Genomic DNA, 27,441 nt, shown 5'->3' with positions numbered 1-27,441 from the left:
CCACCGCGCAGCCACACTAGGAACGAGCCGGTCACACCTACACACCTATCACATTCCACACACGGGCTACCGGCAAACCTAGCGGCGCCTCGTAATGGATGATTCAGACTATTTTTGATTACTAATGTAATTACAATGATTTCTTTGTTTCTGTCCATTGAGTTCATGCCTGAGGTTGTCTGACAACCCCGCTATAATGCAAATAATGCCCCCATTGAGTGACTGACTGACTGTCAACTCTTCTCCGTGTTGATCAAAACTAGCCCTAACCACCAACCTCAACCTCAACCTGCCTCCCTCCCAATCAACCAACAATGACCACCATCCAGAAAGTCGCCATCTTCGGGGTATGTCCCTTGATTTCCTATCACTCCTCACTCCTCATCCCGCCTCCTCATGACTGACCCCCGCACGGGCATCGGGCAATTTTGGCACTCCGATTACTGCTGCCCTGCAACGCGCCGGCTTTGCCATCACCATCATCAGCCGCACCGATTCCACCTCGACGTTCCCTTCCGGCCTGCCTGTCATCCGTACCACCTACACTCTCGAGAACCTGACCAACGCCTTGGCGGGCCAGGATGCCGCCATCTGTGTTGTCGGTCCAGGCGGCATTGGCGCCCAGGTCACCATGATCGAAGCCGCCGAGGCTGCTGGCGTTAAGCGATTCATCGTCGATGATTTCGGCTGGGGTCCGGAATACCCCAATTTCCCCGAGTTCAACGCCATTCACGCTCATCGTCGCGCTGGGTGGGAGCTCGCCAAGGCCAAGGCGCAGGCCAACCCCAACTTCACCTTCACCGGAATCACCTCGGGCAATCCGATTGATTGGGTAAGGCAACACAACTGCCCCTTCTTGTTCTTCTTCTTTCTTTCTTTTCCGGTTTCTTTTTGTCATATCCGTGTAGGAATTGCTGTGTGATGCTAAGTATTGTGTTTGCTGTAGGCAATGAAGCGCTTTCCGCTGATGGGCTTCGACATTGCCCGCGGCACTGCCATCATTTACGACTCCGGCACCGAGAAATTCACGGCCACCACCCTCGCGGGCATTGGGCAGTCCGTCGTCGGAGTGCTGCAGCATCCCGACGAGACGGCCAATCGGTTTGTCAAGGTCATGTCAATCATCACCAACCAGAACGAACTGCTGGAGGCCTTTCAGCGCGCCACGGGCCGGCAGTGGCCAGTGCAGCACGCCTCGGCGCAGCAACTGATCGAGAACGGACAGAGGAAGTTCCAGGCCGGCATGGGGGGCTGGGTGTTGGAGTTGGCGGTCGCGCAGCTGTTCGATGAAGGGCAGGCCCGGTGCGTCATGGCGCCATCTTGGGAGGCATCGGATGCACCCTTGGTGGGCGTGGCAAAGGAAAGTCCGGACGAGGTCGTCGCCAAGGTGTTGCAGATGTAAGACTAAGCAATGAGACTGGGTCTTGGCAATGAAATGGCCTCTTGGCATTGAATTTATCGTTTCACGGGATTCTTGGGCTTGCACTCGGCGTCATCCACCGGGTGGAAAACCACGCGAGTGGGATGGTCGGGCGTGTTGAAGCGGAAGCCCTTGCTCCAGTCGTAGCTCACAGCGTAGGCGAAGATGCTGCCATCGTGATTGAAGCCCGTCGAGGTGATGCTGGCGCCCACGCTGGGGAACGCCTTCAGACGGTGGTGAGCGTCTTTGTCCCAAAAGGCAAAGGTGCCGTCCGCGCCGGCGGTACTGAAGGTATAGTATTTGGGATGGAAGGAGACGTCATTCACCGCAAACACATCCTGGGTGTTTTTCCCGCCGCTCATATCGCGATGACAGCGGAAAGTGAAGTTTTGACTGCACCGATGGTTAGAAAAGCCTTTTTCAAGACATTGTAGAAGTGCTCACCTCGAATTGCTCTCATCCACGTAATGGAAACCAGTGCGACCCTCCGTGCTACCGATGGCGAATCCAGATGCGTCCGGAATGCAGGTGACGGTGCGAGTTTGGTGTTTCAGGGGGCTGGTAACGGTCTTGTAGATCTGACCAGGATTGCTGAGCTGCACGATATGCACGTGGCGTTCAGCAGTGGCCACGACCAGCAGGTTCTGACAGAGATCCATCGCGTACACGCGCTCCTGACACTGAAGGGTCGCCAGGGGGCGATCCTGGCGAAGATCCCAGTACTTGACCGTTTGATCCCACGACCCGGTCACGGCGATGGGATCGCGCATGCCTGGATTGCCGAAGAAGCGGACACAGCGGACGGGTGCATCGTGGGCTGCGACTTGCTGCGCCTCTCGCCCTGCCCCAAGGTCCATCAGTCGGGCGGATCCGTCGGCGGCCCCTCCTAACACCTTGGCACCATCATGCGAGAAGGCGCAGCTCAGCACCGGTGCAGGGAAGTTGAACAGTGCTTTCCCTTCTCCCGTCACCGACTGCGAGGCATCGTAGATGCGCACCGTCTGGTCCCAGGAGGACACTGCCAGGTAGTTCGCGACGGGCGACCAGCTCAGTTCAGAGACGCTGTCCGAGGGGGGGTTGGCCAAGTTGACGTCCTTGGAGATGGATCCCAGATTGCTTCCCATGGTCACTAATTCGCAGGAAGATAGATCGAGACTGCTGTGATATTTTCGTAGGTTTTAGGGGCTGTGTCGCGAGTCAAATAGGGCAGATTTGCGGTGAAGTGTTCCCATGCACCGCGCTGTCTGCGATCGTGAGGTCCAGTAATTCTGTGGATCTGGCCAGAGACTCCCCCTGTTTCTCCCTCTTGACCCCTTTCAGTATTAGAACAAGGGCTAAATCTCACACTAACGGTGTTGGACCAGGCCTATTGGTGGGGGGGAAGGTAATCCGGGGCACCGGATTCTTAGTCGGAGATCCGAATTGGAGATTATCGGACAGAGAGCACGAGCATTCGGGGGTCAGACGCAAGCTAGACCTTAAGGAGAGAAGGCAAGTGGGGGAAACGAGGAGGCTTGGATTAGTGCTGACCAAATAGTGTCGAATTCTATCTGATGGCCAGTTGCGCTAATGCTCCTCCCTCGTACGGTGAAATCAAGACTAGGTCAAGGACCAATTAGCTTGGGATGGACTCCAACCCCGTCAAGCTTTAGTGCTCGCTTGTCAAGAAAGCTTGTGCCTTATTTTAGCCTCGCCGGGGCAGACTTGCCAATGCTGCCGTTGCGCCTCTTCGCCAGTCTTTTCGTATTCATTTGCGCTGGTTTTCACGTCTTGGCCGCGCTCGTTTGAATAATATCAGATAACTCAGGTTTAGTCTCTTACAGGGGTCTGACTAGCGGTAGGTCGCGTACCGGCCCTCTTGGCGATGTCTCACCTCATACACAATTCTCTGCTTCAACCCCGCGTCTCACCACAAACTAACCACCATCACTAGCAGTGAAAGGCAAGGCTACGGCGTTGGTAGATTGCATAAGGGAGCGTATAATATGCAGTCAGATTGCTGGCGGAAAAATTGGCCTCGTGTTCCGGCCACTCTTGCAGGCGCTCGGACATCGCATTGGAGCTGGGCACTGCACTAGGCAGACGACTAGGGCATACTAGCCTGTCTAGCCTATCTAGTCTGACCTAAGTGGACCTCGGTCAGACTGCAAAACAGTGACCGGAGTCAAATGGAGTGACTCAGACCTTAACAGCCTCTTTGTAAGAATCATTACAACAAACCTGCAGGGTTATCGGGTGCCTTTTGACTGTGATTCGACGTCCTTACAGGGTTCTACCCCCTATCTCTTTCCCCCGCGGCAGTTAGAGTGGTTTGTAATCCTCGGTCTCAATCTTAGAACTGACAAACAAGTCCACTCCGAGGACAAACATCATACTTCGGCCGCTGTGATAGACCTGAAGAACAACACATCGGATGTAACCCAAGAATGAGTTTTGCTTTTTCAGGCTAAGGCGCATCGTACTGTTATTGAGGGGTTGAGATCAGGCCTTAGCCACCTCCACCAGGATCAGGCTCCAGGATCTAGTATGCATGCTTAGCGATCCGACATTGAACCCACCCGCCGATTAGGGTGAGATGTATTATCGATGGAAAAGTATCAATCCGAATCCATGAAGTATTCTGCAGCTGCGCGGGGCCAGTTACCACTGGGGTGGGGAAAGACCCTCCTTCTAGGAACATATCACGAGAGGGGGATAGAGCAGTCTATAAAGATCTACCTGCATCTCCACGTGGATAATGGTGCAGCACTATCACTGCTGATCCCTAAACCACCGGTATGACTTACCTCTCCTCAGGCTATCCAGCTGCCATAAATGAGGCCGAACCATCTGTCGTGATGGCCGAACAGTCCCGACGATCTGCTTGCGATCGCTGTCGGGGTCAGAAGTTGCGCTGTGAGCGACCCGTTTCCAACTCAAGCACAAGTCCCTGTCGCCGTGGTCTCAAAGCCCATGTTCGCTGTGCAGTAACGAAACCCCAACTTGAACAAACCGAAGAAGATCAGGAACACCAGCTTCTGAGGAAACTGGGCATAAGTCTTGCCAGTGAGCAGTTTAATGGAAGACATGGTGAGGGGATACGCAGCGCCATACCAGCCGATGTCAGCGGCCGTTTGAAAGGTGGAGGTGATTGATGGAACGGCCTATCGCAATGATGAAAATCTCTATCAGCGGTCTTGATAGTCAAATTGCAGGAGGTCATGAACTGACAGTGCCAAGCATGGCCATATCCATAGCTCCCAGGAACAGAGCCAGTCCCAGCCCAACCAGGACTGTGTACAGCGGCAGACCGGTCAAGACAGGCGACGCAGCACTGTTTGCGGGCACTTCCTGGAAGGTCTCAGCGGCCATGGCTTTCTCAACGTCAAATGTCACTTGTCCTGTCTGAGTCTGCCATAGTGATGATGGTGACTGTTAACTCGCTAGACAGGTCCACAATAGTCCTGTCCAAGCCAAGAAGACGTGAAGAAAGAAGAAATAAGGCATAGTAATAGGGCTCTGTGCTCGCTGCTCTGAGGCGTCTTGCTTATCACCGAGTCCGAGTCCGAATCCGAAGGGTCGCCGAAATTCTAGACCTTTTCCCGCATATTGTATGCATGGAGAGAGGTGGAAAAGGCTGTAATTGGTAGGATGAATTGGTAATCGTAGCATTAAGTATGCAAAGCATTATTCAGGGGCTAGCAAATATGCTGCTGGAGGCTAAAATGCAGTACGGGTCCTAGAGCTTGGAAAATGCAATGTATGTAGATGTATGGTAAAGTCACATTCAACAACTAGGAGCTATTCACAAATGAGAAAAAAAAAAAAAAATGGGACCAAAAACACAAAAGACCAGATATAGAACGTATTAACATGATCACTCGTCGCTAAAAATCAAGCAGGAAACCTCAATACTCCAGCGATCAGGGGCCCCTTGAGTGGTTCGGGGATCGCGGAAGGCCGAATGCACGGCTCGCGCCACCCTTGACAGGACTGTCCTTCTGCAGCGCCTTGGAGTCGAATATCTAGATCAACAATGCCTCATCCTGTGTGATACCGCCGAGGTAGAACCACCGCTGGCCGTCCGCATAACGCGGCGCCCCAAAGTCCTCGCGATACTGCTCCGAAGCATCGGGCTTCGCGACCGGACGTCCGAGGGGCATGCCCTATCTACCCACTCCGCCAAGGTGACTGACGAGAATCTGGATGTCCTCGTCCTTGATGGTGGCAGAGCTGGCTACTGCCACTGGACATGTGTAGACGGGCCCATTGAGGGGCGTCCAGAAATGTACGATGCGGTAGCGGCCCTGCAGCAGACGAGGTCCCTCCCCTGGACCCATGTGATGCAAAACACGGTTGATCGCAGCTGGGCCAGTCTGATCCAGATGCGCGATCATTGCAGGAGGGTTGTAGGGCACAGGCCAGTTTTGGGAGTGACGAATGCCTTGGCGGAAAATGTGCACAGTATGGGCACCAGGAATGGCGGATTTCACTGCCGCTTCGACAGCGGGATAGAATGTCTTCTCCACGCTCTGCATGCTATCCCAGTTGACTTCGAGGCTCCGAGGAACGTCGGTCAGGCCTTGGAGGACCCGAAGAGAGTCATTGTCGAGGTTGATGCTGTCTTCCTTGCCACGAGAATCCTCGACGGTGACCATCGCGGGCTCGCCGCGGATATTTGTGTAAGGAACACCCGCGGGAGGCGGGTTCTTGTTGAACATGTAGCCAGTACTGGGCTTCTGGAGGTTCTGAGCGAAAAGAACTGGAGTGGTGATGTCGGGTGGAGGAAGAGTTGTGTCCTGTGCATGAGATGCGATGACAGGGACAGGAGTCGCGGTGGCAGTCATTGCGGCAGCCATTGTGAAGGACTTTTAGTGAGGATCTTGTGATGTTTCTGCTGCGAGGAAGTCAACTGAATAGGCAATCACTTCACTTGATTTTCAACAGGCCTGTAGGATCTGTAACTGCGATAGTTATACATTGATTGGACTTATCAGCGTACCGTAAAGTATTGATGCTCTCCGAAGTTTCCTCCGTAAAGTCGGAGCCAAGAGTCATATATCGGAGATGTTAGGGCTACACACCGAAAGGGGTCAGAGCTTGTACTTCTGTTGAATGTCCGATTGTATGCAAGTCGAGTTAATTGGCTAGGGCTGATTACGACGGCTCGAAGAGCTCCAAAATGAGCGACGTGAACTCAGTCCCCGGGACTTTGGCGCGATAGAACTGGTCCATGTCGACGTCGCACAAACGCATCTTGCGCACAGTTCCGTGGCTACGAGTGCGGCCTATGATCATCAGACCTTCTGAAGAACATAATTGGGCAAAGCGGGGATAGAGATATGGGCTGTCGACAATCTGGGATAGTCGACAACAGGTCTGCCCGAGGGCATTGACGTCGGACGCATATTCCAGCTGGTCCAAGAATAGTCGAATGAGCTCAGCAGGCAAAGAATCGAGGAGACACATTTTGACTGCGTGCCGAAGCTGTGACGGATCAATTACTTCCAGGGTCCATGAAAAGCGTTGAGAGGACCTATCTTATATCTCATCTGTCTCTTGTCTGCAAGGCTGGCTAGTGGATTGAACCTGTTGGTTATGGCCTGATGGATCGGTGAACGATAGAATGCCGCTATGTTCCCTGGAAATCACCTTTAATGCAGCCAAACCAAGACTTTTCCTTTTCTCTTGACGGGTTGTGTGCAAGGCTGAGATAATAAAGCTCAAAGACTGTTGGGACTGGACTCAAAAGGGAGGTATCGGGAGAATACAGGAGACTGCCAACATGACGCAACGGCACATCACTTTCTATAGTTAATTTCAGCATCAATCAACTAACATTCTCGATTATGTGACTATAATCAAAACAGTCATCTCTACAGAACCTTCAGTATGGCCAACCTACCAATCCTGGTGTTGATTCCCGGCTTCTGGCACCTATCAAACATGCTACAGCTCCATCCATCGTCAATCTTCTCCACAACCAGCACTAGTTGAAGTGTGTCTCCATTACCCTCCTTTCAACGACCAGGAGCTCCGATGCGACCTCAACGACAACCTTGATGCTGCCCGCCAAGCGATCCTGGTGCGCAAGGCTGCATTGTGGCAGCCTTTCACCTGGTTCAAGTTTCGAGTTCCTTTGGCATTCGGTCGCGTTTTCGGACGCTGTATCCTCCTCCTTGGATAAGGGAGGGGAGGAGCTTCTGGAGCTCGAAGTAGGGTTGGCTAAGGTCGTCTCTCCATCACGCTCAGAGAATAGGATGTGAAAGACACAGGTGACATTGTATTAATGATTAGATAGAGAAGACCAATAAGGAGATTTCCAACTCATCGCTGAACATCTTTCTCGTGCGGCCACTTTCGAAACAAATCGCCCAACTGATCAATCGGGGCCGTCAAGAGGCCGACGACCGTCTCAAACGGTGGCTTACTGGGAGCACTGGGATGCGCCCGCGACGGCATGAAGATCTTGGTCCGATTTAAGGACTTGGAAAGACTGATACTGTCATGGTCAGACAGAACCTGTTCGAGGTCCACCAGGTCGTTATTCTCTTCCTCCCTCATCTGAGGACTCAGAACTTCCATCAGAGCTCTGATGGTGGGGATGAAGCTAGGGTTGGTGGGATCCAAGGTTTGGAACTTCTTGAGATGTTCTTTCACCTGAGCAGTGGTCACTGAGTTAAGTCCCCAGGTTGAAAAGCTTCGAAACGGCATCGAATACTCACGACATGGTTCTCCTTGCGGCGTTTCTCCGCCATCATAGACCCCGCCGAGAGATGCTTCTCATATGCAGGATAGACGACCAGTTCTTTTCCGACGGTGTTACGGGCCAGAGCCCAGGTGAAGAGGTTCTGGAATCTGATCTTCTCCTGTCGATCCGATGAGCTCACGATGCGACCGTAGCAGGCTTCGATCTCGGTATGGTCCTCTTTAACAGTGTCGAGGATGTGGCCGGTCATAGTGACTTAGGGGTAAGATGGTCGATGGATAGAGTTTGAGAGAAGGTTAGATTCGGCGTTTCTAGACAGAGTCAAAGGCAGAGAGTGATTCTTGTAAGGGCATCGGACAATGTGACGAGATCAATAGAGATCAATCAATGGGATCGGATTAATGCGGAGAATCAATGAAGTGGTGACGTCATCTGAACTCGCTGCCTCATCTGCCTGAGGCAACAATCGTCATCACGTGTCTATGCATCTACATGCAGGAAACACAGCCACCTTCAAGCGCCGGAATTCCTGAATCCAGTTCCTCGGAGCTGATCTTCTTCCTTCCATAGGCACATCGGCCCGGCTCCACACTTCTTTCAGAACTTCCGTCGCGGTGACGGTGGTCTACCACGGGAGTTGCGCCGAAACAGTGTCCAGACGGGTCGCAACCCAGTCTCGGTGGCGAGGGTTCGTCGTCTCGGCTCCAGCAACGAACGATGACCAGATGGCCGACTTGAACAATGCGCTGGAAGGCGGAACCTGTGACACGTGGTTGATGATGACCTGCACTAGTCTGGTTTGCCCCTCCTGGGAGCATATGCCGGCAGAGACATCGGGCAGCATGCGTGAGAGGTAAAGCTTCACGGCCGCTTGATACGCAGCCCCAACATGCAGCCTCTCGGTATAATCATTGCCCGGAGTCCAGACCTGCATAATGGCGGCCCATGATATGGGATCAAAGCGTTGGACGGAGTTGAATAGCTCTCTGCAGACGTCCCCCCGCTTGGCGAATGTCGGGTGGAGGAACCCTGAGCACTGTCATGGGCTTAAAAGCCAGCACAATGCAGCTCACTAACTCAGCCGGGCATGAGAGAAAGTGGTTCACTTCAGCGGAAACTGAGGAGAAGATCAGCATCAAGGTGTGCATAGTATTTACCTCCATCGATCATCTATCTATATCTGATTGGAAGTGGGAGAATACATGACACGCTGCGTGACATCAGTCCCTCAAAATACGGTACATCCATATATAACTCTGATCTCTACTCCCTAACCATAGCTTTCCAAGTCCAGTCTATCTACTACACCCTCCCACTTGCCCTCTGCGACTGCCGCCACGAAGCCAGAACCATGACTTACTCCGGCCATGGTTTGTGTCGTGCGGTGACCTATATCACAGGCGCCTCCTCTGCCCCCGTCGCCTTCTGTATTGTGATGACTGCCAGCGCCAAACTGGATCGAACTACTGTTGGTTCCCATGCTACAAACCCATTACCTGAGCTCCGCGTCTGACAGAGATCAATCCCAGCCCTGTTATTGACATTCCCAACGGATAGGGTGCAAATTCAAGGTCTAGTACGAATTTTCACCAGCGTCGGTAGCTCAGGATCCGCCGTGCATCGTAGCTTTTGCGAAATCTGTGGAGCCCCATATCCGATGTGGCCGATATTGCTCCCGAGGAAATCTCCATCAAGGGCGGCACACTTGATCCCACGTATAAGAAGCAGTTGCAGCCGGTGAGCATGATATTTGTCCTCAAGCAACAATTAGCTAAGACTTACTCTTCGTCTACCAATTATAGTCCGAGGAGATCTGGGTGGCCAGCGAATTGTCCTTCTGTCAGGAACGGCTGCCGCAGAGTCACTGGCACATGCCTGAATGATTTCACTAGATAGAAATGCAGATCTGCTCGAACGACCCAGTGCATGCATTTCTCACGATTACCATAACATTTACAATATCATCGTGTCGTATCTCTGAGATCGCAATCCAACCTCCCATCTACTCACAAGCACAGATTAATCGTCCATCGAGTAAAATCGAACTTGCGGAACCGATAACTTTGAAAAGCCTTCAAAGCGAAACTCCCCTCCCAGTCCAGGTGGTCCACATTGACCAATTCCCAGTTGAATTTCCACGCCAACTTGGCCAGCGTAATTCGCATTTCCATGTACGCCATATCGATGCCCAGACAACCTCGTGGGCCCAGCGAGAATAGCTTCGACGCGGCAAGGTGGTCGTTCTGGAATTTGGCATCCCACTGCGCATGCATTGCGGGAAGCCAACGTTCGGGGTGGAAGCCCCTTGCGTCGTGGAGATAATCGTTGCAATGGGCGGTGGTCCAGGAAGACGTGGAGACGACTGACTGTCAATCAGTCAATAAATGTCTTGCTGTCCAAGAGGATGGGGCTGGACTCACCCCGCCGGGATCAACTGTCCCTCCACCATGGCTCCGGGCGAGATTCTCGGCAGTCCGAACGAGGTCGGTGGACAGATTCGCAGACCCTCTTCGATCACAGCGTTCAGGTACGGCATGCCTTGGAGTCTATCGCTGGTCATCTCCGAAACCTCGTCGAATGCTTCCCGTAGTTCTTGCTGGAGATGCCAGAGTTTGTCCTGGTGAGCTGCGAGGTAGTAGATCAAAGTTGTCAATGCAGTGGCGGTGGTGTCTGAACCTGCGATCACCAACACATTCGCCTGTGCGAGAAGCCATTCCTCAGATTGTGAGCTGCTTGCCCCTGTTTTGGAATGGCAGGCCTCCCAGCAGAAGGTTCGAGTCATCTTTGCGACAACTCGCGAAGATGCTCAAGATCGTCCGAATTGGGTTGTTCTCCATTCTCAAGCCCATGTTCGTTCTTTGCCCAAGCTCGCGCCCACTGATCCGTTTACCATTCTAGATCTCTCAGCCGGAGAGGAGCCCAGTGCGTTGACTGTCAAGTTACGTGCCGCATTACATCCAGCATCTTCATTTGAACGACTGACTTCCTGGTTCAGTGACCATGCTCAGGGGAGATTCACATCCCTGCCGAAGCAATGCTGACTATCTCACGACGTCCCTTGAGCCTCCCAGCCTCTGATAATGTCATTGCCAGCCATTTGGTTCCGGTCACGGAGGTGGCTCAGGTCCCCGCAGCACGATTCCCTTTGACTGTAGTGGACTGGCGGTCGGCATCGCAAATTCCTGCCCTGATCCGACCGGTTGATCACTACCCTATGCTAAAGGCTAACAAGACTTACTGGCTGGTTAGGCTTACGGGCTCTTTGGGGGTATCTCTCTGCTTATGGATGATCCAGCAAGGAGCACAGAATGTAAACCTTCCCGGGCACTCGAAGTCAGATCATTAGAGCTTCCACGGTACATGTGGCCGGCCGGAATTTTTCCCATCGACCAAATGCCCATCACTGTGCATGGAAAGCTCGACCACAAGGTACTAAAGACCATGGAATTACCCGTCGTTGAGCCGACTCAACAAGCTTCTACTGCACATCTTACCGAGGTTCAGGCTCAGTTGGTCAAATTGTGGGAAGCAGTTATTTCTAAGGACATTCTTGCTGCCCACCATATTGTTGCCGATTCCGATTTCTTCGCCGTTGGCGGCACTTCAATGCTCTTGGTTGACTTGCAGCGTCAGGTCAAGACCCAATTCAGGAAGGAGATAGCTCTGGCAGATTTGTTCGCCGCGAACACTTTGCAGAAAATGGCTCTTCTTATTCAGCCGGAAGAGGAGATCGCCACTCCAGCTCCTGTCGACATCGCGTCGCCCGGCCGTCTCCCCCTCCTCCGCAAGCCCCGACCACGATCGACTGGAGCGAGGAAGTCCAGCTTCCCTGTGCTCTTCGTGAGCAGACCAGAGCAATATCTCAGCTGCCGTGCCCATCAAAAGCTCTGGTTTACGCATTGTTCTGACTGGTGTTACGGGCTTCATTGGTCGGGCTCTCTTGCAGCAGCTCATATCAAATCCTGCCATCAGTACCATCCACTGTATCGCAGTGCGGACATCAGCTTCATGAAGTCCTACCACTCTCTACGCTGCACAAACGTCGAATCGACTTTCGCCTTGATCTAGAATTCATTGTCCCGAGAAACCCGTTTCCATTACATCTCGTCCAGTGGAATTGCTAACCTGGCTGGGTCCACAACCTTCGCTGAAGTATCGGCCGCAAGCTTTACGCCCCTGACTGACAAAAACCAGGGATATCTCGCTACTAAGTGGGTGTCGGAGAGGCTGCTCGAGGAGGCGCATCGTGAACTTGGTCCACCGATTTACATCCATCGCCCATCTAGTGTGACAGGGAGCAACGCGCCCCCCTTAGACTTGATGAATAATCTTATGGCATATGCACGTCGTCTCAAGGCGGTGCCCATGCCGGAGCGGTCGTCTTAGAAGGGGTACTTGGGCATTGTACCTGTGGAGCAAGTCGTGCGTGATGTTGTAGCAGACGTACTCTCCGCTGCAGGTACGGCCCCTTCGATGCGGGTGGACAAGGCTCACTACATCCATCATCTTGGACGACAGGTATCATTGACTGGAGTGCAGACCTATTTCGAACGGGAGACAGGAGCTAGCTTTCGTGCGCTGCCGATTGGCGAGTGGTTGAAGGAAGCTACAAGGGTGGGCATGGATACGTTGCTACGTGCATATTTTGAAAGCATGGATAAAGAAGATGTCAAGGTCATGTTCCCCAGATTGGTGGCGAAGAAACGGCACGCGCCCACTGTTGGTGTTGCGAAGGGGGTCAAGACTGGAGGATCGTGGCTGGAAAAGGGCAAGACATTGCTGTTTTCTTGGTGATATTTGTTTTTTGGAGTACTTTGTCATTAGATTGGATTAGCTAAGTGAATGTCATAAATTGCCTTGTCTATGATTTCTATACGTTATCGACCCAAGATTCGCCTGACGCGGGTGTCTAAAAACCCTCATGGACTGAGCATGCATCTACAAGAGTGCTATGTAGTCTGTACAACCTCCAAACCCATATTGAATAAAAACGTCTTCGCAACCTTCTAGACTCTATACAGAGCATAATCCCGTGTTCCTTGGGTTTGTACTACCGCATTGGGCGGCATAAGCGCCAGCGCCGACCTCCGAATCGTGTCCGATTCTGCTCGGGGCTTCAGATACTCCGGCAACAGTACAGCAGATACCTGGCCATGGGAGGCCAGTTTCGAACGTCAGGTGGACCCGTTGTGTTATGTATGCATCCTATCACGGCTTTATCAAAAAAGCGTGATAGATTCAAAGTCATCCAGGTTCAATGATAGGGATGGCATGGAGTAGAGCTCGACGCTCGGAAAGGGTGATTGAGGTGCCTGTCGCCTAGTCGGAATGAAGATCACGCATTGTTACCCATCAAATCCACCCTCATGAGCCGTTCGAGTTCCCTCCAGCACCTGGCGAGTCGAAAAGATCCTTTTAAGCTACTATCGGTAGTGTGGCAGGCTGGCCCCTCCGACCCCGACCCGAAAGCGTTTGGCGGACTGTCCGAATAAGTCGGAGATCACCGGACCGCATCACCAGGTTCCTAGCTGATCAGGGTTATTGTATATACTAATTAGGGGACACTGCGATCTTCGCGACATTAAGTAGTCAACTAATAAGAGACACGACACAGCAATACCAGGCCTACCTCACACACCTCCTTGCATCTCATCTCACCTTCTCTCCAAGACCAAAATACCTACCTTACCGCTTTATATTTCCTTTCTCTGTCTTCTTACTACTATTATTCACCTCCTAGCACAATGATTGCCCCTGTGACCCCGAGCGACACTGACGTCTCTGAGCGCGAGCTGGGCGTCATGCCCATCGCCATTATCGGCATGGCCTGTCGCTTTCCCGGTGATGCGTCCAGCCCCGAAAAGCTCTGGGACCTCTGTGCAAAGGGACAGAGTGCCTGGTCCCCAATTCCAGACAGTCGGTTCCACGCGGAGAGTTGGTATCATCCCGACAAGGGACATCTTGGTACAGTATGTTGGCCCAGACACTGCACGCCTTACATTCGGCACGGCATGTACTTGGCACAGGAAGCTAATGGGCCATAGTCATATGTGAAAGGCGCACATTTCCTCTCGGAAGATATCTCCCGGTTCGATGCCGCCTTCTTCAACTTCACAGCTGAGTCGGCTAGCGTATGTTTCGTCTCTTCTCTCGGTGATATGGGGTGAAGGCCAACTGACATTTTCAGACGATGGATGCCGAGGTGCGCATGCAATTAGAAACCGTCTACGAGGCTTTGGAAAGTGCGGGCCTTCCCCTCGACCAAGTGGCTGGCTCCCGCACCGGTGTGTATGCCGGTACCTGTTTCCGAGATAACCACGACAGTCTGATGCGCGACCCCGATACGCTCGCTCGGCTTTTCCTCACGGGCAACGGGGCGGCAATGATCGCTAATCGCATCTCCTACTTCTTTGATCTCCGCGGGCCGAGTTTGATGGTCGACACTGGATGTTCGACGACGCTGACGCTGTTGCATTTGGCGTGTCAGAGTCTCCGGGCGGGGGAGTCAGAAATGGCGATTGTTGGCGGGTCGAATATCCTGCTCAATGCGGATATGTTCATTGCTGGCTCGAATCTCAGCGTTCTGTCGGGGGAAGGACGCTGTTTCGCCTTTGGTTCCCGAGCCGCGGGCTACGGTCGTGGTGATGGTATCGCCAGTATTGTCATCAAGCCCTTGGTGGCGGCACTGCGCGATGTAGACCCCATTCGCGCTGTCATTCGTAACTCGGCTGCAAACCAGGATGGCAAAACTGCAACCCTGACATCTCCCAGCCAGGCGGCTCAGGAGGAGCTGGCGCGAGTGCTATGAAATGGCTGGCCTCGATCCCAGCGACACGAGCTATGTCGAAGCTCACGGCACGGGCACACAGGCAGGCGACACCATTGACGCCCATGCCATCGGTCATGTTTTCAGGGCTGGGCGCAGTGTCAACCGCCCCCTGGTCATCGGGTCAGTGAAGACGAATATCGGACACACGGAAGCCGCCAGTGGTCTGGCGGGTGTGATTGAGGTGGTCATGGCGATGGAGAAGCAGGCGATTCCCCCGCATCTGAACTTCAAGTCTCCAAATGAGAAGATTTCGCTAGATGCGCTGAACTTGAGAATTCCTCTCGAGCTGCAAGAATGGCCGTCTCCCCTGTTGCGGCGCGCATCTATCAATAACTTCGGGTATGGAGGTGCCAATGCTCATGTTATTGTTGAGAGTCCAGAAAACATGCTGCTACCGATGACGCCTTCCTCGAACACGCACACCCCCAACCCTAAGAAGCGCTCACGTATGTTTGTGCTTAGTGCCAAAGACCCTGCAGCTGTTCGCACCATGGGCGAGAACCTCCAGAAATATGTCGCAGCCCTGACCAGTGAAGACGAGGAACAAGTCCTCGACCAGCTCGCTTTCACTCTCGGACAACGACGCACCCGATTTCCCTGGACTACGGCCTGGAGTGGCTCATCACTCAGCGAAATACACGCTACACTCGACTCCGCCCGGTCGGCTCAGCGTAGCACACGCGCTCCTCGTGTGGGCATGGTCTTCACCGGTCAGGGCGCGCAATGGTTTGCCATGGGTCGCGAACTGTTCGGTGCTTACCCGGTGTTCCGCCAAACGATGCACGAGATCGATGCATGCCTCAAGACCATGGGAGCTACATGGTCGGCGGTGGAGGAACTTGAGCGTGACGCCAAGGAGAGTCGCATCAGCCAGGTCACTTACAGTCTGCCACTGAGTGTTGCCATCCAACTCGCCCTGGTTGACCTGCTGCGATGCTGGGGAATACGACCCGCCGGAGTGACGGGTCATTCCAGTGGTGAGGTCGGTGCTGCGTATGCCGCCGGAGCCATCACTCTGGCAGGCGCGATGGCAACTGTATACACCCGTGGCGATCTGACGAGCCAGTTCCAGAAGCTCCTTGATCGCCGCGGAGGTATGGTCGCCGTGGGTCTCGGACGTGATGGGGCTGAGAAGGTTCTTGCCGAAGTTCGAACCGGCACGGCAGTCATCGCCTGCGTGAACAGTCCGTCCAGCGTGACAATCTCTGGTGATGAGTCGGCCGTGGAGGAAGTCGACGCCCTCCTCACGGCCCGCGGTGTCTTCGCGCGTCGTCTTCGTGTCGAGGCGGCCTATCATTCCCACCACATGCTGCCCCTAGCTGAGTCCTACCGCGTCTTACTCGCTCGATTCCTTGAGCCCAGTCCCGAGTTCGACCCTAGCGTGGTCTACTCATCTCCGACAACGGGTGACCGAATCAGCTCTGCTGCCGAGATCGCTCACCCCGACCATTGGGTGCGTAAAATGGTGCAGCCTGTGGAGTTCTTGGAATCCTTACGCAATATTTGTTGCGATGGCACCGACACAACCAACACCGCCATCGACATGCTCGTTGAGGTTGGCCCGCACGGTGCTCTTGCTGGTCCCATTCGGCAGACGTTGGCGCTGCCCGAGCTGAAAGACGCCGGAATCACCTATGCATCGTGTCTCTCGCGGGGCCAGGATGCCGTCCAGACGATGCATCAAGTCGTCTGCACACTCCTCCAAGCTGGCTATCCGGTCGACCTGGAGGCTGTTAACTTCCCCTACGGCCGCAGCGACGTGCCCGTGCTGACCAACCTCCCTCCCTATCCATGGAACCACGAAACGTCGTACTGGGCCGAGCCTCACCGCAATCAAGAGATCCGCGGCCGAACCGTTGGCCCCCATGATCTTCTCGGTGTCCCTGCTCCGGGCTCGACCCCAACCACGCCGACCTGGCGCCACGTGGTGCGTCCCCGCGATATCCCATAGGTGCGCGATCACGTCGTACACGGCGCGATTGTCTACCCGGGAGCGGGATACATCAGCATGGTGATCGAAGCACTGCGACAGCTGCAGGAGATCCGAATCCGCAACCCGTTGATCTTGGAAGACACCGCAGAAGGGGTAGAGGTGCAATTGTCGCTCCGGCCATGTGGCGATCAAGTTCGTAAAGCTCAAGGGTGGTATGAGTTCCTGATTCAGTCTGTCAACCCGACAATTGATTCATGGACGCTGCACTGCGAGGGTCTTTGCTGCACATCCTCGCCCGCTCAGGGCACCAGCTGGGCAGGTCCTCCTGCTCCGATTGCTGCGCCATCCTTAGTGGACAGCAGCGCGTGGCGTACCTTTAGCCCGGCGGAGACGTACAAGACGTTTCACGACGTCGGTGTATGCCACGGTCCTATCTTCCAGAACCTGGTGTCCGCGAAATCCGCGCCCGGATATTCGCAGTCTGTGTTCCAGGTGGCCGACTCGGCGGCCACCATGCCCCAGAAATATCAGCAGTCACATATCATTCATCCGACTACACTGGACACCGTCTTCCAGGCAGTGTACCACAACCTTCCTGCGGGAGCGACCGAGCAGCGCACCGCCATGATCCCGATGTCGATTCAGAACTTGTACATCTCGGCCGCCCTGATTTCGTCGCCAGGCCACCAGTTCCGCGCCGATTCGACCTTGGTGAAAGCCAGTGGACAAGGGTTCGAGTCCTCCGTCCGCGTCGTTAACGCAGGCGCTGAGGCCGAGGCACCGGTCTTCACCCTCGATGGGCTCTTCTGCCAATCATTGGGGTCGAGTGCTGCCGTGTTGACGCCCAATGCCAAACTCTGCTACACGTCGGTGTGGAAGCCTGATTTCGACTTCGTTCAACCGGGACATCTTGTCAAGGCTGATACGGCGGGTGTGGCACAGCCCAGTCTCTCTCAGCTGCAAGCGGCTGTGGTGGTATTCATCGTAGATGCCCTGCAAGAGTTTGAGAACGAGCAGGCGATCGCACCGGAGTATCTTAAGTACTGGGACTGGATGCGAGTCACGGCCGATTAGGCACGGCCGTCTCTCGACATTCCCAGGGTCACTGCGCAGTATATGGCTGCGTTGACGCAAGACCTGAAACAGGGCGTCGAGGGGAGATTGCTGTGTCGTTTCGGGGAGCGTCTTCCTGACCTCGTCTCTGAGCTGATTTCGGCCAAGGAGATTCTAATGGAATTCCTGTCCGAGAACCAGGCTGACTGGTCTTCTGTCTCTGAAGATTTCCGGCCGGTGTTGACTTCCCTACTGGAGCTGCACGGTCATAAGTGTCCTCGGGCAACAATTCTCGAGGTTGGGACTGGCTATACGGCTTCTACGCAACTCCTGGTTAAAGCATTGACACGCGATGAGACGCAGTTGTTCGCTCGTTACGAGGTGACAGCCCCCCAGCGCCGAACTGGTGGAGCGCGCGAACAAGGTCCTTCACAAGGAGGCGAGTGTTGAGTACAAGGTTCTAAGTCTGAACGCGCAGGCTGCCGATCAGGGTTATGTCCGAGGCAGTTACGATCTACTAATTCTGTCCGCATCGGCGCTGTTGGCTGCGGAGGACGTGATCCAGACGCTCAGCTCACTGCATACTCTGCTTGCTCCTGGCGGTAAATGCGTACTCTGGAGACCCAGCTTGGGTGACAGTGCTGTGCAGGCTATTGTCAGACTTCTGACCGGATGGAATGAAATTCTTGATGCCACAGCCACGTGGGAGGAACTTCTAGTACAGGCCGGTTTCGAGTCGGGCAACTTCCAGCTCAAGGAGGACCTGAACACCAGCGGGTTCCAAGGAGAAAAAGTCATTGCGACCGCGAAGGCCGACGCGACGACCGACTCTGCCGCCGAGGTGATTCTGGTTTCCGCCACCAGCCCGCCGGAACACTGGCAGCAGGCACTGCAGCAATCGCTTCCCGCCGAGGTTGTCTCGGGGATTTCCGTGGCCTCGTCCCTGGAGGAGGCCCACGCTGACGACAAGGTGTGTATCATCTTGGTCGAGCTTGTTAACCCACTACTTGAAGATCCTTCCGCGGAACAATTCCAAGCCCTTCAACGCGTGCTAGGTAGCTGTCGGACGACCGTGTGGGTGTCGCGCGGTGCACAGGGCAATGCTGAAGAACCCCGATGTAGTTTACATCAGGGTCTCCTGCGAACGCTGCGCTGCGAGAACACCCTCCGCCAGTATGTCTCGGTGGGCTTGGATCACAATGCGGCCACCTGGTCACTGTCTTCGGCCACAGCTATCGCCCAGATCCTTTGCAGCACGCTGACTGCATCCTCCGCTCATCTCCCGGAGACGGAATATGTGGTACGCGATCCGGTGGTCGAGGTCTCGCGGGTCTACGGGGACGCGCAGGAAGCCCAGCTCGTGGGGACCGCTCAACCTCAAGCGCCCGAGAGGCGCCCCTGGTCTACTCCGGGCCAGAACATCCGACTGGGCGTGGCCACACCGGGTCTTCTGAACAGCCTGGTGTTCACCGAGCACCCGACGGTGGAAGAGACCCTCCCCGACGACTGGGTGGAGATCGAGCCCCACGCGTTCGGACTCAACTTCCGCGACCTCATGGTTGCGCTGGGTCAACTCGACGAAACGCGGATGGGCTTCGAATGCAGTGGAGTGATCACCCGTGCCGGACCGGCCGCGCGCGCCGTAGGCTTCAGCCCCGGACAGGGCGTGTATGCCTTCATCATCGGCTACTTCGCGACCAAGGTGCTCATCCCCTTCACCAGTGTGGCCCCCATCCCGGCGGGCATGGACTTCGCAACGGCGGCCTCGATCACTCTTGTCTTTATCACCGCCTACCATGCCCTTGTCGACCTGGCGCGACTCCAGCGCGACGACACGGCGCTCATTCACTCGGGCACGGGTGGTGTCGGCCAAGCGGCCATCATGCTGGCGCAGTCGATCGGCGCGGAACTGTTCGTCACGGTCGGAACGGAGGAGAAACGCGATTTCCTGATGCAGCAATACGGGATTCCCTCGTCACACATCTTCAGCAGCCGCAACCCGTCCTTTGCGCGTCATATCATGTCCGCGACGAACGGGAAAGGGGTGGACGTGGTGCTCAACTCGCTGGCGGGCCCGCTGTTGCGCGAAACGTGGCCTGTATCGGAATGTTCGGTCGGTTCATTGAGATCGGCAAGCGCGATATCGAGCAGAACAGCATGGTGGAGATGGGGCCGTTTGTGCGCAGTACGATGTTCGCGTCGCTGGATCTGATCACGCTCGGGGAGCAGCGAGGCCAGGAGGTGCGGCGCATCTTCGGAGCGATCAACGAGCTGCTGAAGAAGGGAGCGATCCGACCGGTGGGACCGATCACACGGTTCGGCATGAGCGAGGTTGAAAAAGCGTTCCGCACGATGCAGACGGGGAAACACATGGGAAAGATTGTGTTGGAGCCTCGCGTTGGAGATGCTGTGAAGGTGAAGCCGGCAGGACCGCGACCGGTTGAGCTATCACGTGATTCCACCTATATGGTGGTGGGCGGTGTGGGCGGCATCGGCAAAAGTCTCGCGCAATTGCTGGTCGATCGCGGCGCGTCGCATCTTCTCCTCCTCTCGCGCAATGCTGCTGCTGCTGCTGCTGATGCTCGCAACTACCCTTGGCTGGCTGGGTTGCAGGCTACCTCTGGCGCTAAGATAGTGCTCGAGAGTTGCGATGTGACCAACCGCGCTCAGCTGCAGGCCGTCTTGGACAAATATGCTTCCGAGCTACCTCCTATCCGCGGCGTCATTCAGGCCGCTATGGTGCTGAAGGTAAGACCAATATCTATATCGATTATGTCTACGATGAAGGAGTCACTAACCACAATTCTGCAGGATGGAATCTTCGAATCCATGACCCACGAGGACTACCTGGCTGCCCTCAACCCCAAGGTACAGGGGACTTACAACCTACACACTCTTCTCCCCGCCGATCTCCAGTTTTTCATCTGCCTTTCCTCCATCAGCGGTTTCGGTGACAACGTGGGCCAAGCCAACTACGCGGCTGGGGGTAGTTACCAGGATGCTTTGGCCCGTCACCGCGCCAGTCAGGGCCTTCCCGCCGTCTCCATCGACCTGGGCATGGTCTCCTCGGTCGGAGTAGTCGCGGGCACGCAGCACGTTGCCCATCACCTCGAGAAACTCGGTTTGCGCGCCGTGTCTGAACAGGAGGTCTGGGCCTTGGTCGAGTCCGCCATCCGCCAGCCCATCCGGACCCCGGAAACCTGTCAGATTGTCACCGGTCTTCCTGGTGGATTTGTTCGACCGGAGACGGCGGTCTGCTGGAACCGGGATGCCCGGTTCGCTGTTTTGGAGCAGAAGGATGCCTCTCTCGCGGGCCCTGCGTCCGGGTCCACCCCTGGAGCCGGTATGAAGGAACAGTTGGCGGCGGCCACGACGGCGGCGGAAGCGACCGCCGTCATGCAAACCGCGTTGGTCACAAAATTGGCCGAAATGTTCAGTAGTAGCGCCGAGGAGATCGATCCGACCTTGCCCTTGGCGCAATTCGGAGTCGACTCGTTGGTGGCCGTGGAGCTGCGCAATTGGTCGGTCGGGATGGTGCAGGCGGATTGTTCGATCTTTGATGTCATGCATGCGGCCTCGGTGACCGGGTTGGCCGGGAAGATGGCCGAGAAGAGTCGATTTGTGAAGCTGTAGGGAGACAGAGATTGATTTATATACTGTATGCGTTGCATTGCTGGCGTCCAATGAAGTTTTGATCTGGTCTTGTTTCATCTCTGTAAGGAGTCGATGTTGTGGTACACGTCAAGTACTGTACAGTGTCTCTATTATTCTATGATATTAAAAAGCACCCTCTCGACAACTCCTGTCCCTCGAGGCCCGTGTCTATCACTCGCTTGTCTACTGGTTTTAGAAAAGGGAAAAGAAGAACGCTTCAGTTCTATGCAAGGGCCCATCAAGGCCTGGGGTCCTGACCGGCTTTTCCGGGGGCAACATGCTCCACTGAATCCGGCGGATCAGGGTCCAGATCGACGGTGAGATTGGTGAAGCCCTGATGTCGCCGCGGACCGCTTCGAAGACTAAAACTGCTCAGCGCTCGCTCTCGACTTCCACTGCTGCCCCACGAGCCTAAGAACACCTGCCGGAAGGACGGGACACAGGCAGTCACAATGATTATAGTGGCTTCGACGTTGCTGGAACAGAGTCAGCAGTCGGACCTCATCCCACGGAACATGGCCACTCACATCCATAGCACAATAGACCCCAACTGATAGGATTCGTCGTTGGTATGTAGCATTGGCACCACCGAAGCCAGTCGTATGCAACTGGTGATCAACGATCTAATCCCAGGGAATTTTGGTGAGCAGGATTCGAGAGGTAGAATTCAAGGGTGCAAACCCACAATCCACCGAGTCCGAACATGCAGGCCACCCCGACGCGCTTCTTGCGGACCATGTTCAATCCTACCACCACCGGCAGAGGCGTGACCACAAGGACAATATCGATGGTGATACTGGCGCACGTTCCAGCAAGGAACACCGAGGCCCGGCTGATACACTGGCCCTCGACGGTCACGTCCCATGCTTTCGGGATGGGGTTGCAACCGAACAGAAACAGACATTCGAGAACGATCATATAGGTAATCACGAACATTGTGAAGCTCCAGAGGATGATCCGCCAACTGCGTTGCATATCCGACAGGCGATAATAGAGGATGATGAGGCCGATCTTGGACAGTCCGAGAGCTGGGATATACATGACCGCGCCGGCCATTAAGGCCTGCGGGGCCAGTCAACGGGGTGGTGAGGATAGGGCTCCGGTGATAGGAAGGCATACCTTCAGCGATCTATTGTATTCCTCAATTGTGAGGTCCCACGCGTGGATTCCAAGCCCGGCATGCGTGTATCCGTCTGAAGGATTCACTGTTAGGAAATGCATCTCCGGGAATGTGCCAACTAAGCATCTACTCACATAGCAGGACGGATTGGGTAATGGCTGCAAAGATCTGCACCAGGGGGTATCAAAGTCAATTGACCAGTTCGGTCTGATGGTCATCCGGTTACTTACCCAGGAAAGCACCAGGACAGCTACCGAACGATCTTGTTAGAAGTGATTGCAAAGCATCATTGAGTGCACCACTTACTGTCATCCAGCATCCATTTCCTCACCACCATCACCCGGCTGTAGATTCGCACCAGGAGGCACACCGAACTGACAGCAATTCCCACAATCACCACCACGCGGTTTGTTGTGTGTAGATATTGGGCCGGATGCGTGAAGTCGGGGGTGACACCGGCCGGCGGTGCAGTCACTCCAGTATCGTTGAGGGCCATGGTTGGTGATGACAACCATTAGACTTCAATGTCTTCGAAAACAGCATACTTTCAGTCGGAGAAAAGAAGCGAAGACCCGAAAAGACCACCATCCTAGGGCATAGCAAGGGAGAGACTGAAGAATAGGCAGCTGAATGGGCAGCTCCAATTTAGAGTCCCCCTGGACTAAGGCTTTGGCTGATGCCCGACCAATTCCGCGCCTGGCCGAACGCTGGGACTAGAGATTAGTCTGACCTCATGGCTCCAGGATCAAGCCCTGCGTTTGCGCCATGATCTGCAGACGCGGCGGCACTTTGCCGTTGGATTAATCTAAAGTTAATCTATATTCCACCCTTGGCGTGGAACAACCTCGGGGATGAACTGCCACCATGGGAAGGATTCTTTAGGCTGTTTCGCATGCTTAATATTGCTGATAGCATACATGTCGCGTGTTACACAAATCACTGCATCGTTAGGTGTAGATACTAAAACTATCATAGAGAGAGCTCCTCCTCAAGCAACGATTCAGCTATCTTACTCTGGCTACAACTCGTGATAAGCAGCTTGGTGAGTTCCAATGAAACGAATATAAGAGAACAATGGCAGTAGATCTTATTCAGATGGCTGGGCCTGCCATGGCCACTGTTCAAATTGTGTCTTCGAATTCTCTGTCACCTCGATCAGGGGGTGACACCCAAGAGTGCACCTTCGCCATCTGGGGTGAAGTTTTGCATCGGAACTTGGTCAATATATGCTCCTTGCTGCCGGCTGCGACAGCGGCCCCATAAGATCATCCTGAATCTATCTTCCATAACCTCTGCAATCCCTCCTCATCCCTCCGTTCTTTGCCAGACATCTATCCGTACTTGTCATGGTTTTGTGGTCATAACAGCCATGCAGGTGCTTGTGGAATGGCGGACGGAAAGCACAGCTCTGCTCCACCTCATGTCTCATCCTGGACTTCAACGGTCGAACCTAAATTGATGAACGGGGCGGCAGCAAGGCAACACGGCCAGCACGGTTCGTGTGAAATACTCAATTCGGCCGATCTTGTCTTGCGAATCTTCGGTTATTCTTCGGGGACTGATTGCTTGATATTGTGCCGGTATTCACCAGTAGGCAGTACTTTTGTCACGGCTTAAGGGGCAGGGTTTCTTCGCGACCAAGATCCTCTGCTCTATGACACAGCTTGATCCATTGATAGACAGGATGGTATCGACCTCATGGACATCAAAGACAGATAATATCAACTTCAGAGGGAGAAACATTTCCCGGTTCACCGCCCTTGTCACCGCCTGAGTCTGCCGGTGGTGTTTATCGCAATGGCCGGGAGCTTCACTTCAGCCCTCACTCTAGCTGGGTACAAGATATCAGAGGACTGACATCCGGCGCCATTATGCCACCAGTCACTGGCAAGAAGCTTCCTGCTTGGTAAGATCACTCTATATATCTTTTATTTCGCGGCTTCCCTCATCACTCCAGAGCTAGAGCCATATTACGGGTGCTGCTGCTAGCGAGCGATGCCGCATCAAACACCAAAAATGGAAGCTTTATTGGCTACTAGAGAAAAAAAAAAGAAATCGAGAGGAACAGCCTTTGATGAGAGATAGGTAATATTGAAGCCGATTGCCTTACCTGCTCCACTTGCGAGCAGGTAGGAGCGTTCTGCAGCAGGGGCCGTCCGCCTGCCCTGCGCATCAAATTCATGAATATACTCATCCAAGCCAAAACGCCGCAGTCCGTCACGCAGAACACGGCAGTCGATCACTCGCCTTCCACTATTTGAGTTGGGTGGAACTCGCCTGGTTACTCAGTCCTCGACTAATCCAAATTCATCCTTGGACACGGAAACAGCAGCATTGCCCATCAGGCTCGGGGTCGGAAGCCACTGGCCCTGCCTTGCTCCAGGGCCTGTGCGAGCCACACCACCTCGTTCGGGGCCCCAGTCTCAAACCCTCGTCGCAGCCATGGCCCCTATCCAAAGAAGAAGCCCAGCTAATGAAGTATTCCTTCACCGTTTTAGTCTCATGGTTTGATTGTTGTCTCCCAGAGATGGCTTTCCGCACATCTGTGCGCCACTATCACCAAAGGTCCGTCGATCCTGTTCGCCGTCTTGGATCTATCGGCTCGACATCGGGAGTTGACAATGGGAGTCTTCACCTGCAACTCGCATGAATATGAGGGACGGTGTCTGAAGGTCTTGATTCCGAGTCTGGATGATACATCCAAGGCTATGAATGACAGCGTGCTAGCCTCCGCTCTGCTTTTGAGGTTACTCGAAGAACTGATATGTACATAGAAGGTCTACATTACAATGCGGGGTGCATTCCAACCCTGGCACCAGGACCCTCCGAAGAGGGGGATTTCACCTCACATGCGGTCTCAACCCCGACCCTGCTCCAGATCAAGAGAGGCCACTTCCAGTCACCCAGGTTCAGCGACGCAGGCATGATTGTGGCGTTGCGGCAAGAAATCTTTATTGGCAACATGGTGAAACGGGCAGTCGAGCCCAGCCTTGCCTTTTGTAGCGTCAACTGGTCGCTGGGACCGGCCGCGGACGCTACGTGGACATATCGCATGATCGCACACGCCGCTCGGGTCACCAATTTTGCCTATGGTAACGGGCCCAAAGATAGGTCGGAGTCAGATCGACTGTAGCAGTATGTCCAGGATTGGGAATAGCACAAGCCGGATTCATTCCAACTGATGTATTATACATCCCGAGACATCAGCGTGAACCGGAAGACTATCCTCCCAGAGATCTATTACACCTACGACTGTCCGATCGCTGGCCAACAGTATCTGCAGCTGTGTCGCATCTGACTCTTAGCGCATGACCCCCGCATGCCTAGCTTAGGAATGGGACGCGCTCAGTATGTGCAGAAGCAGGAGGAGGAGATTCGTAACGCCGTTCGGGTGATCTGTGGGATAGCCATGTCGAACCCGGAATCTATGCCCGCCAGACTGACTGCGGGCCTGGCAGTTGCATTGGGCGGCGAGCTGTTCGACGATCCCAGTGAGACTCCAGAATTGATGCGACTGGTTACCGAGGCCGAGCTGCATTTAGGATGGCTGTGCTTGAAAGTGAGCCACCGTCTGCGGGGCTTCCTGGGGTCTCTAAGGGTATGGGGTAGGAGATTAAGTTGAATCTACTGGAATGCATGAATCGGACGATATATATCCAAACAGGCAAATTCGCTCCGGGCCCACCATCTGGCCACTTGCGGGACTTTATCTCCTTTTAGGTAATTCTGGCCCGGGTCGTTCTATCAACGAAATGAGGCTACTCAGGAGGATGACTTCGGAACTTGAGATGTTGATTCCTTTGTGTTGACTGTGTTGGTTGCCAACTGACTTCTGTGGGAGAAACTCGCTTATAGGCCTAAGTCACGTGGCCAGATTACTCAGGCGCTGATACATTCGAAGTATAGCCCGGTATAGCCTGATGCAAGCATTTAAGAACCCCAACTCAGCAACATGATTCCGTCTCCAGAACATCTCGTCTACGTCACTTGCTAGTTGCTATCACCACCTGTGCCGATTCAATCCTCACCATGCCGCATTGCCACACTGCCTTCCCAGACCTGTACGTCAATGACGGCCAACTGGACCCGGAGACCATCGGTCTTCTCGAACCAACATGTCCACATACAACCTCCATGCGAGGAGCACAGACGCAGGTGGTTTGTTTCTCCTAATGAAGCGCGAGATGTGGTGTTGCATAGCTCTTACATGGTACGTACACCACTGGGTCCGGAGAAGTCGGTTACTGATCGCATACATAGATCCATGCATCAACCTTGAACAACGACGAGAACGGCATTATTCGTCTCGGAAGAGATCTGCGGTGATAAACGTGAACCCTGGGATACGGTAGGCAGTCCCACGCCGTTTCCGATACCGTGTTGACCTCTTGGCATAGCGATAGGCCAGCCTGTATAGAGACGATGATGGGCTATGATGGAGTGAATGGAGACAATTCCATTCGAGTTGGCTGTCCCTTGGGTCTGGGTCGCTGAAACCGTAAAGGAGCCATGATTTGTGTGTATTGAGACTCGTAATCCCGAGAATCGATGCTTTGGCTTTCCGTGTATAGTACCAAGGAAGCTCTGTTCGGTTGCCTAGGTTAAAGGCCGCCACATGACCAGGTAGTGATGATAATCAACAGTCATGCGGATCAAGTAGTTCTATCACTGCCAAGTGTCCTTTCCGTTGACTGCAATTTTCACCCTGTTCAACTCGGTTGTTTCAATCACCGAGCGCCGATAA

General features: G+C 54.3%; 13 protein-coding genes across 13 annotated transcripts; 5 read left to right on the top strand and 8 right to left on the bottom strand.

Annotated features, from left to right (window-relative positions):
* Positions 1-234: 234 nt before the first annotated feature.
* Positions 235-1,442, top strand: BO97DRAFT_469848 (aromatic alcohol reductase). Its single transcript, XM_025699877.1, has 3 exons — positions 235-347; positions 416-832; positions 947-1,442. The coding sequence occupies exons 1-3, from the start codon at positions 315-317 to the stop codon at positions 1,400-1,402; spliced, it is 906 nt and encodes a 301-aa protein (XP_025552220.1). The 5' UTR covers positions 235-314; the 3' UTR covers positions 1,403-1,442.
* Positions 1,269-2,708, bottom strand: BO97DRAFT_43398 (WD40 repeat domain-containing protein). The gene is made up of 2 exons (XM_025697642.1): positions 1,865-2,708; positions 1,269-1,813 (listed from the first exon to the last, which is right to left on the bottom strand). The coding sequence occupies exons 1-2, from the start codon at positions 2,542-2,544 to the stop codon at positions 1,456-1,458; spliced, it is 1,038 nt and encodes a 345-aa protein (XP_025552219.1). The 5' UTR covers positions 2,545-2,708; the 3' UTR covers positions 1,269-1,455.
* Positions 2,709-4,272: 1,564 nt separating this feature from the next.
* On the bottom strand, positions 4,273-4,973 carry BO97DRAFT_450419 (uncharacterized protein). The gene is made up of 2 exons (XM_025698922.1): positions 4,631-4,973; positions 4,273-4,563 (listed from the first exon to the last, which is right to left on the bottom strand). Exons 1-2 carry the CDS (start codon positions 4,769-4,771, stop codon positions 4,336-4,338), a joined length of 369 nt encoding a protein of 122 aa, XP_025552218.1. The 5' UTR covers positions 4,772-4,973; the 3' UTR covers positions 4,273-4,335.
* Positions 4,974-5,174: 201 nt separating this feature from the next.
* On the bottom strand, positions 5,175-6,132 carry BO97DRAFT_450413 (uncharacterized protein). Its single transcript, XM_025698921.1, has 2 exons — positions 5,578-6,132; positions 5,175-5,517 (listed from the first exon to the last, which is right to left on the bottom strand). The coding sequence occupies exons 1-2, from the start codon at positions 6,118-6,120 to the stop codon at positions 5,425-5,427; spliced, it is 636 nt and encodes a 211-aa protein (XP_025552217.1). The 5' UTR covers positions 6,121-6,132; the 3' UTR covers positions 5,175-5,424.
* Positions 6,133-6,459: 327 nt separating this feature from the next.
* Positions 6,460-6,949, bottom strand: BO97DRAFT_43387 (uncharacterized protein). Its single transcript, XM_025697636.1, has one exon. The coding sequence runs from the start codon at positions 6,866-6,868 to the stop codon at positions 6,557-6,559; it is 312 nt and encodes a 103-aa protein (XP_025552216.1). The 5' UTR covers positions 6,869-6,949; the 3' UTR covers positions 6,460-6,556.
* A 328-nt stretch (positions 6,950-7,277) lies between these two features.
* BO97DRAFT_404991 (hemerythrin domain-containing protein) lies at positions 7,278-8,460 on the bottom strand. Its single transcript, XM_025695081.1, has 2 exons — positions 8,125-8,460; positions 7,278-8,059 (listed from the first exon to the last, which is right to left on the bottom strand). Exons 1-2 carry the CDS (start codon positions 8,356-8,358, stop codon positions 7,727-7,729), a joined length of 567 nt encoding a protein of 188 aa, XP_025552215.1. The 5' UTR covers positions 8,359-8,460; the 3' UTR covers positions 7,278-7,726.
* Positions 8,461-8,733: 273 nt separating this feature from the next.
* On the bottom strand, positions 8,734-9,042 carry BO97DRAFT_423767 (uncharacterized protein; the record flags this gene model as incomplete). Its single annotated transcript, XM_025696918.1, has 1 exon — positions 8,734-9,042. One exon carries the CDS (start codon positions 9,040-9,042, stop codon positions 8,734-8,736), a length of 309 nt encoding a protein of 102 aa, XP_025552214.1.
* Positions 9,043-9,674: 632 nt separating this feature from the next.
* Positions 9,675-10,890, bottom strand: BO97DRAFT_477351 (cytochrome P450; the record flags this gene model as incomplete). Its single annotated transcript, XM_025700541.1, has 4 exons — positions 9,675-9,812; positions 9,891-9,996; positions 10,119-10,474; positions 10,555-10,890. The coding sequence occupies 4 exons, from the start codon at positions 10,888-10,890 to the stop codon at positions 9,675-9,677; spliced, it is 936 nt and encodes a 311-aa protein (XP_025552213.1).
* On the top strand, positions 10,804-11,629 carry BO97DRAFT_404988 (putative polyketide synthase). Its single transcript, XM_025695080.1, has 2 exons — positions 10,804-10,832; positions 11,007-11,629. The coding sequence occupies exon 2, from the start codon at positions 11,143-11,145 to the stop codon at positions 11,452-11,454; it is 312 nt and encodes a 103-aa protein (XP_025552212.1). The 5' UTR covers positions 10,804-10,832; positions 11,007-11,142; the 3' UTR covers positions 11,455-11,629.
* Positions 11,630-13,600: 1,971 nt separating this feature from the next.
* BO97DRAFT_469846 (type I polyketide synthase) lies at positions 13,601-21,658 on the top strand. The gene is made up of 8 exons (XM_025699876.1): positions 13,601-14,077; positions 14,153-14,239; positions 14,296-14,827; positions 14,880-16,816; positions 16,889-17,929; positions 18,312-20,021; positions 20,051-20,671; positions 20,735-21,658. Exons 1-8 carry the CDS (start codon positions 13,853-13,855, stop codon positions 21,554-21,556), a joined length of 6,975 nt encoding a protein of 2,324 aa, XP_025552211.1. The 5' UTR covers positions 13,601-13,852; the 3' UTR covers positions 21,557-21,658.
* Positions 21,659-21,815: 157 nt separating this feature from the next.
* BO97DRAFT_450383 (uncharacterized protein) lies at positions 21,816-23,472 on the bottom strand (the record flags this gene model as incomplete). Its single annotated transcript, XM_025698920.1, has 5 exons — positions 23,004-23,472; positions 22,697-22,770; positions 22,263-22,639; positions 22,105-22,200; positions 21,816-22,053 (listed from the first exon to the last, which is right to left on the bottom strand). The coding sequence occupies exons 1-5, from the start codon at positions 23,191-23,193 to the stop codon at positions 21,816-21,818; spliced, it is 975 nt and encodes a 324-aa protein (XP_025552210.1). The 5' UTR covers positions 23,194-23,472.
* A 1,846-nt stretch (positions 23,473-25,318) lies between these two features.
* BO97DRAFT_442546 (uncharacterized protein) lies at positions 25,319-26,754 on the top strand (the record flags this gene model as incomplete). Its single annotated transcript, XM_025698273.1, has 4 exons — positions 25,319-25,382; positions 25,472-25,789; positions 26,030-26,302; positions 26,362-26,754. 4 exons carry the CDS (start codon positions 25,319-25,321, stop codon positions 26,415-26,417), a joined length of 711 nt encoding a protein of 236 aa, XP_025552209.1. The 3' UTR covers positions 26,418-26,754.
* BO97DRAFT_423759 (uncharacterized protein) lies at positions 26,727-27,023 on the top strand (the record flags this gene model as incomplete). The annotated part of the gene is made up of 2 exons (XM_025696917.1): positions 26,727-26,855; positions 26,958-27,023. The coding sequence occupies 2 exons, from the start codon at positions 26,727-26,729 to the stop codon at positions 27,021-27,023; spliced, it is 195 nt and encodes a 64-aa protein (XP_025552208.1).
* Positions 27,024-27,441: the final 418 nt, after the last annotated feature.

The sequence above is a fragment of the Aspergillus homomorphus genome, assembly GCF_003184865.1.
Source record: "Aspergillus homomorphus CBS 101889 unplaced genomic scaffold BO97scaffold_14, whole genome shotgun sequence".
Classification (NCBI taxonomy): Eukaryota; Fungi; Ascomycota; class Eurotiomycetes; order Eurotiales; family Aspergillaceae; genus Aspergillus; species Aspergillus homomorphus.
This window is presented reverse-complemented; position numbering and strand designations above follow the sequence as displayed.

What these genes read in the sequence shown, in the direction of transcription:
- BO97DRAFT_43387 (XM_025697636.1), bottom strand. Translation starts at nt 6,868, where the DNA reads ATGTGTCTCCTCGATTCTTTGCCTGCTGAGCTCATTCGACTATTCTTG.
- BO97DRAFT_404991 (XM_025695081.1), bottom strand. Translation starts at nt 8,358, where the DNA reads ATGACCGGCCACATCCTCGACACTGTTAAAGAGGACCATACCGAGATC. An exon ending in GCCGCAAGGAGAACCATGTC is followed by an intron (nt 8,060 to 8,124) that starts GTGAGTATTCGA and finishes ACCACTGCTCAG; the next exon opens with GTGAAAGAACATCTCAAGAA.
- BO97DRAFT_469848 (XM_025699877.1), top strand. Translation starts at nt 315, where the DNA reads ATGACCACCATCCAGAAAGTCGCCATCTTCGGG. An exon ending in AGAAAGTCGCCATCTTCGGG is followed by an intron (nt 348 to 415) that starts GTATGTCCCTTG and finishes ACCCCCGCACGG; the next exon opens with GCATCGGGCAATTTTGGCAC. An exon ending in CGGGCAATCCGATTGATTGG is followed by an intron (nt 833 to 946) that starts GTAAGGCAACAC and finishes TGTTTGCTGTAG; the next exon opens with GCAATGAAGCGCTTTCCGCT.
- BO97DRAFT_404988 (XM_025695080.1), top strand. Translation starts at nt 11,143, where the DNA reads ATGCTGACTATCTCACGACGTCCCTTGAGCCTCCCAGCCTCTGATAAT.
- BO97DRAFT_469846 (XM_025699876.1), top strand. Translation starts at nt 13,853, where the DNA reads ATGATTGCCCCTGTGACCCCGAGCGACACTGACGTCTCTGAGCGCGAG. An exon ending in CCCCATTCGCGCTGTCATTC is followed by an intron (nt 14,828 to 14,879) that starts GTAACTCGGCTG and finishes GACATCTCCCAG; the next exon opens with CCAGGCGGCTCAGGAGGAGC. An exon ending in AGGCCGCTATGGTGCTGAAG is followed by an intron (nt 20,672 to 20,734) that starts GTAAGACCAATA and finishes ACAATTCTGCAG; the next exon opens with GATGGAATCTTCGAATCCAT.
- BO97DRAFT_450413 (XM_025698921.1), bottom strand. Translation starts at nt 6,120, where the DNA reads ATGTTCAACAAGAACCCGCCTCCCGCGGGTGTTCCTTACACAAATATC. An exon ending in TCGTCAGTCACCTTGGCGGA is followed by an intron (nt 5,518 to 5,577) that starts GTGGGTAGATAG and finishes GCTTCGGAGCAG; the next exon opens with TATCGCGAGGACTTTGGGGC.
- BO97DRAFT_43398 (XM_025697642.1), bottom strand. Translation starts at nt 2,544, where the DNA reads ATGGGAAGCAATCTGGGATCCATCTCCAAGGACGTCAACTTGGCCAAC. An exon ending in GTGGATGAGAGCAATTCGAG is followed by an intron (nt 1,814 to 1,864) that starts GTGAGCACTTCT and finishes CCATCGGTGCAG; the next exon opens with TCAAAACTTCACTTTCCGCT.
- BO97DRAFT_450419 (XM_025698922.1), bottom strand. Translation starts at nt 4,771, where the DNA reads ATGGCCGCTGAGACCTTCCAGGAAGTGCCCGCAAACAGTGCTGCGTCG. An exon ending in ATATGGCCATGCTTGGCACT is followed by an intron (nt 4,564 to 4,630) that starts GTCAGTTCATGA and finishes TCATTGCGATAG; the next exon opens with GCCGTTCCATCAATCACCTC.